This window comes from Triticum aestivum, chromosome 7B (assembly GCF_018294505.1).
Source record: "Triticum aestivum cultivar Chinese Spring chromosome 7B, IWGSC CS RefSeq v2.1, whole genome shotgun sequence".
In the NCBI taxonomy this organism is placed as follows: domain Eukaryota; kingdom Viridiplantae; phylum Streptophyta; class Magnoliopsida; order Poales; family Poaceae; genus Triticum; species Triticum aestivum.
The window spans coordinates 203,067,239-203,073,583 of NC_057813.1; the positions used below are offsets into that span (position 1 = coordinate 203,067,239).

The window sequence follows — 6,345 nt, forward strand, 5'->3', positions numbered from 1 at the left end:
TCACGAGCGGGCGGGCAGAGCATTTCTCTACCGAGGCGCAGCTCTTTCCTCAGGCTTCTATCCCCATCTTTCTTTTTTTTTCCAGATAAAACAAAGATTTTGTGCCTTGCGAGATGGATGCAAGCTGCTTTCACGATAGGCACCCCATGCGTCAACTTTTCCGCCCCTGATAACCAACACTACCAGAAGGATCGAAGAAGCATGGGCCAAAAGGGGCAGAAAACCAACCACAGCCCCAAATGCTCGGAGTTTGCGCGGCTCCCATTGCGCCCATAGTTTTCTTTTTTTTTTTTGAAGGGAACACTTGCTATTCCACTACAGAGACCTGCTGGTTAAATCCCCAGCTACAGAGTTCATTACAAGTTCAGGAAACTGGCCTAACCAGATTTCATACATGCCATCTCCTAAGCTAGCTTCATGTGCTGCTAAGACATGTGCTGCATTGTTACAAGACATAGGGCATACATAAAGTTTTACATTCTCAAAAGCGATCCTCAGTTGAAATTTTATCTCTTGGAACAAGGCTCCGAGTGGCGCTAGGTCATAGTCCTCACTTGAAATTGCTTGCTTCAGCACTGTGGAATCCATTTCGAAGATGACTTGGTTGAAACCCATCTTGGCTGTTGCATTGAGCGCATTTAGTATTGCTAGTGCTTCAGCATGAAAGGCATCCGAGACGTGTTCCAGGTTTCCTGCACCTGCAGCTAAAAGTAAACCATACTCATCTCTTACAGTAAACCCCCATCCTCCAGTATGCGTTCCTTTGTGAAATGCACCATCAGTATTTACTTTCAAAAACTCACCTGGTGGAGGAGTCCACTTTTGGATGTTTGTCTGCTTTGGGATCATCCTCCGCTGCTTCAGGCTCCTGTATTCATAAGTATGGTAATTAATAGAAGATAATATGTCATCTGGGCATTTGATTTTCTCTCCAGCATTGGCTTTGTTTCTTTGATGCCAAACTAACCAAAGTAAGATACACACTTTCATACATTCCTCCTCATTCAGCCGAAACACTTCTTCCAATAGACATAGAGGATTTGTGCACAACAACAACTTCAGCCTGATAGGTTCCATTTGGGATAAACCCCAAATCTTTTTCGCAAATTTGCATTTCAGGAAGCAATGCCCTCCATCCTCATCAAGTCTAAAGCAAACTAGGCATCGTGTATCCACTTCCAAACCCCTCTGCTTTAGTTTCATTCTTAAGGGTAAACTATAAGTTACTAGACGCCATAAGAAGTGGAGGATCTTACCTGGCAGGGGGAGGGCCCAAAGTTTTCCCCAGTTGAAATTTGCGCCCATAGTTTTCTGGCCGTGAATTGAGATGGACATGGGACTATATTTTGGAGCCGATGATGATGATGGAGAGACAGTGACCCCTGGCGATAAAGTAACCATGCATTCTCAGCCGTTCATTGGACGGGCCTCCTTCCTTGTTCCGTGAACTCACCGGCCAACCTTTATGCCGACTCGCCCCGCCCATCATCAAAGCAAAAGGAATGCACAAAATCGGTAATCGTAATCACACTGCCTTTCACTGTCAACCCAGACTTTTGGGCAAGCCGATTTGAACACATCTGACCTGATCGTCCAGCACAAAATTAATCAGCACAAAATTGGTGCCAGGAATGGGCTTGGCCGAAACAAGACACAGAAGCAAAGCCAGCGCGGTATTTTATTGTTGATGGAGTGTGACCGTGTGAGTGATGGTGTTAAACGAGAGAGCCTAGAGCTCCTTTGCAACAGTGCTGACAACAATGGCAGTAACTTTCTATGGGAATGCACCGGATATGGGCGTGGTTGGGGGGTATATATAGCGAAGTTACAGCAAAAACTATACTGTACAATTCTTTCTCCGGCCTCCATCTTCCCCTTTGCTCCCTTCTCCACCCTTTGCTTCCTTGAATCCTTGATGATGCCACTGCTGCATTGCGCACCCTTCCTCTGCTTGCTTATACCCAAACCGCAAAGAAAACGAAAAGCTACTACCATGCATTACACCTCCCCCAAATAATCTTGTTTCTAAATTCTCCAGGTCTTGTACAGTGGAGCTTCTTCTAGAGATGACACCGATCTCCCTCTCTCTTCTCTCAACCAGAGTACTGCTGATGCTTGCTCGCCGAGCAGGTGCAGTTGGCGCGGCTCTCGTTGATCACCTTCAATGCAAAAGAGATTGTGACGAGTAACTGTCAAAGCTCGGTTTCTGGATCATATGTACTAGTAGTAATTCAGATAAGATCATTAGAAGGTTTGCCCTTCGCCCTCAGCCACAGGGCAAAAGCGGCTTCTTGATTTAGACCTCACTGGCCAGGAAAGGTTGACCCACCCACAAATTAAACTAGACGTCGGTTTATTTTACCACTCTCTGAAAAAAAGTTTATGGTAATTGGGAGGATAATTTGCATACCTTGACCTGCTCCTGGAGCTCCTTGATGTAGTCGACAGCCAGATCCAACATGTCAGCCGTGTTGGTTTGCTGCAGAGAAATATGGAGTTGCAGGTTTGGGACAAGTTAGTTTTGGGTGTGGTCCTTGCATAGCACATTTGGTAACCATACACTGTTCTATCTCCTATTGGTACAGGCTACAGAGTGGTGGGGGTGCCTGCCGAGAGTGTGTACCTTGTCCATGTTTGGGACGAGTTCTTGCAGCTTCCTGATTCGCTCGCTGATTCTTGTCCTCCTCACCTGGGCAAAGATCAGCAGCACATTAACCGCTTGATCAGCTTGATCTAGAAAGACTAGTAGCAGCAATCGTGTGCAACAATACTGGCAATCTAAAACAACTAGCAATCGTGCGCAAGAACAGCGTGGATTTACTTACCCGCTCGGCGATGCTGCGGGGGTGCGTGGCGCATCCGCGCTTGGCCCGGATCTTGCAGGGCACGGCGTCCTGGAACTGGAGGAACTTCTCGATGGCGGCCATCTCCGACGAGGTCTTGGGAAGGCTGAACTGGTGCGCCAGGCCGTTCTGCACCGGCCAAGCCAAACCCCGTCAATTCGGTGCTCACGACAAGGAATGAAATGCTAGTGTAATTCGACGCACCTGGGCAGCAGGCTCTGACGAGTCCCGTGGGCGCTTCATCCCGGACATGTTCTCCGACATGAGCGACGACTCCTCCCACCCGGAGCTCATCGGGTAGCCGGGAATGTAGCCGCGGCTGCCCCCGGCGCCCTCGGGGCTGCTGCCGCCGAGATCCTCGCTGCCCATCTCCGAGATCTGGGACATGAGCGAGCCCTGCCGCGACGAGAAGCTGAGCTGCCCCTTGAGCCTGCCGCCCCCGCTGCCAGAGGAGTCCACGGCCGCGGCGGCGTTGGTGGCGCCGTTCCTGAAGCCCACGCCCATGCCTTGCCTCAGCATGCTTTCGTACCCTGAATTGAGCGGCGGGAGGACGCAGGATTTAGTTCCCGAAATGGAAATGCTCCCAACAAGAACTGGCCAAGAGCGAGCTGTAATAATTGCGGCGACTAGGAACTATGGAACCGCGGGTAGTACCAAAAGAAGGCCGAATTAAGGATGGAGGAGAGGAGTAGTACCGACCGTTGTCTATGTTCAAATGATTGAGGAAGCCGGCGGGGGAGCTGCTCTGCCGGAGCAGGCTGCTGGCGCCTCCGGCGGTGGCCGCGGCGGCGGAGTCCATCCCAGCGGAGCTGACGGTGCGGTAGAGCCCCTCGACGCCGACGGGGGGCATCTGCTGGTGGTGGTGGTGCTGGTGCTGGGGGTGGAACATCATCTGCTGCTGCTGCTGCTGCGATGCCATGGCGGAGTCATCAGGGAAGTGGGCCCCCGGGGCGACGGGCGGCGGCGGCGGCGGCTTGGTGTCTCGGATCTGGTGGTCGGCCAGGAAGCGGGAGAAGACGTTGTCGGCGGCGGCGGCGTCGGGGCTGGCGGCGCGGGGGCCGGGCTGGAGGAACTCCTCGCAGACCTCGCCGAGCAGCGTGCTGGGCGCCGATCTGTACCTGAGGAGGCCGGAGGAGTTCATCGGCGGCGGCGGCTGGTTCAGATCCTTGGACGCCGGCGAGCCGTACATCAGCTAGCTTGCTCCCCGACCCCTCCTTCCTCCCAAACACCAATAATTCTCCGCTCGGAGCCGAACCGAAGAAATCAAGAAGCGTGACTCCTCCACTAACTAGCTCCGCCTCGTCGCCATGACCGCGCACGCACACACAGCACGCGAATCAATCGACCAATTCAGCTTCCCCAGGGGAAAAGAAAAGATGGGAGACTTTCCAGCCGGGGAGCAGAAACACTCGATTGCTTTCTTTTCTCCACCTTCCGCTCGATCTCCCTCCCGAGCTACTACTATGCTACTCGCTCCTCTCCTATCCGCCTGCCTATGGCTTCTTTACGGCGAGCGATGGAGGGAGGGAGAGAGAAGAAAAAAGAGAGGAGATCGAGCAGCAAAACCAAGGAGGGAGGCGGTGGTGGTGGCTTGGCTTCTCTGCTTTTGCGGAACTAGTTTAATCCACGCATGGATTGGGGGGTCTGTGATTGTGTGTGCGTGGAGCAAATTTTATATGCGTGTGTGTGGGTGTGGGAGTGAGCGCCCTCGGGTCGGGGCCATGCTCGCTCGCACCGTCGCACGGGAGCCGGAAATGACCAGCGTGCCCCCACAGTGAGGGAGGGAGAGAGAGAGAGATGCCGGGGGTGCGTGTGCCGGTGCGCCGATGCTTTCCCTTGCAGGTGCGTGTTTACCGGAATGCCCCCACGGTTGACGCTGCCTGCGCCATGTCGGCTCAACTGAGCTGAACTGAGCTTGGGTGTGCAGAAAAGTTGGGTTTTTGATTGGTTGAATTACAACAGGGGTTATCCTTTTGCTTTTGATTGACTGAACTGAATCATCATGAAACGGGGCAAAAACAAAACAAGACGGTGGCGGGTGATGAGGGTGACGGTGAGGATCGCAAGAAGCAACGGTGCCGCCGGCGCAAGTGGCGCTGAATTCTCGATCAGTTTTCTCTCGCAAAACTAGCTCCCACTTGTGTTGTGCATGTAGAGAATTGTTTTTGTAGTGGTATTACACTGGCAATGAGTGGGATGTGCCGCGGTCATTTTAAATTTGGAGTTTCTACGTAACATCAGCAGCGACGAACAAAATCAAAATAGCCACCGCACCGCCGAAATCTAATCTAAAGGGAAGTAATGTAAACAGTAGAGTGGGGTGAAGAAAAAAGAAGCGCCACTAGGGGGGCTTTAAAGCGTGTTAAGAAACGACTTAACAAGAAAAAGGCGGCAGCCAATGGGGCTTTAAACAAGCGAAGGTACGGCGGTAGGGCCCGTCCGCAGCCACGGGCACCTGAGCTATGTTTTCCCTGGCTGCGCTGCGTTTGAGCCTGTGCCGCTGCCTGCGCTGCGGGCGGGGCGGGGAGGGGAGGGGCAGAGGCGTGCGGCGTGCAGCGTGCAGGACTGAGACGAGGGAGGAGGGAGGAGGACCAGACCTACCCGGTCGCCATTTCGAGCAGGGCGACGCCGACTATTTTCGGCAGCGGGCAAAGGTTTGACGCTATCCAAAAGAGAGGATCGATGGATGGATGGATGCGTGCGGGTACGGGTGGGGGCGGGGGATGGGATTCCGACCCACCCCGGGGCTCGGCTCGGCTCGGCCCGGCTCCTCCTCTTCTTGCGTCGTTTGCGCGGCTGTGGTTGGCGCCTGCGTCGCTTTCTCACACCCTCTCTCTCCCTCTGCCCCCTCGCCATTGGCTTATTCGCTCGGAGCTCCGTGTGGGTGTCACGCCCGTGTGCTGCTGTGTTCCGTGCGTTGATGCGATGGACTGTGATTTCCCCGTTTGCTAAGGGCATCTTCAATAGTTGTAAGATAGGTGTTGGTAAATTTGTCACATAGGACATAATGATGATGTGGTATATATTAAATGTGGAGGGAGAGCAAAGTTGTATATAGATTAGCCAACAACCTTTGCACAAGCTCCAAGGTGAAATAGAGAGCAACCACATTTCTTTTCTCACCATCTATTGGATAGCTTACATACAACCCATTGAAGTAGTTGTATGATAGTTTGTTGGTTGATGACATGGGCATTTTACCAACAAGACTAACATACAACCTGTTGAAGATGCCCTAATAGGGCTCGTAATCCGAACCGGATCTGGTCTGCTCTGCTCTGGTCTGGGGACCCCACTTGTCTGAGGGTGGACGTTTTTTTTCTTTGACGAATAGCTGCGGCTATGGGAGTTGCGTGGGTGAAGAATTCGTTCAGCAGGGTGCGTAAGGAGTGAACGAAATCGATTGCTGAAGGAAATCCCTCTCAGCGACCCCTCCCCCTTCATGACAAGTAATCGCTAAACGCATTCTTGCAGTATACGAACGCTGCTCGGGTCAGCATAT

The 6,345-nt window shown here is 52.8% G+C and overlaps 2 protein-coding genes across 3 annotated transcripts; both read right to left on the reverse strand.

Moving 5' to 3' along the window:
• Positions 1 to 266: 266 nt before the first annotated feature.
• LOC123156202 (uncharacterized) lies at positions 267 to 1,401 on the reverse strand. Of its 2 annotated transcripts, none has more exons than XM_044574361.1 (2): positions 804 to 1,401; positions 267 to 698 (listed from the first exon to the last, which is right to left on the reverse strand). In XM_044574361.1, the coding sequence occupies exons 1-2, from the start codon at positions 1,399 to 1,401 to the stop codon at positions 316 to 318; spliced, it is 981 nt and encodes a 326-aa protein (XP_044430296.1). In that variant the 3' UTR covers positions 267 to 315. The 2 variants fall into 2 exon arrangements, with proteins under 2 accessions (XP_044430296.1, XP_044430295.1); XM_044574360.1 differs by having other exon boundaries at positions 267 to 704.
• A 255-nt stretch (positions 1,402 to 1,656) lies between these two features.
• Positions 1,657 to 4,505, reverse strand: LOC123156200 (transcription factor bHLH130). Its single transcript, XM_044574359.1, has 6 exons — positions 3,543 to 4,505; positions 3,048 to 3,373; positions 2,826 to 2,972; positions 2,624 to 2,689; positions 2,411 to 2,479; positions 1,657 to 2,159 (listed from the first exon to the last, which is right to left on the reverse strand). The coding sequence occupies exons 1-6, from the start codon at positions 4,030 to 4,032 to the stop codon at positions 2,094 to 2,096; spliced, it is 1,164 nt and encodes a 387-aa protein (XP_044430294.1). The 5' UTR covers positions 4,033 to 4,505; the 3' UTR covers positions 1,657 to 2,093.
• Positions 4,506 to 6,345: the final 1,840 nt, after the last annotated feature.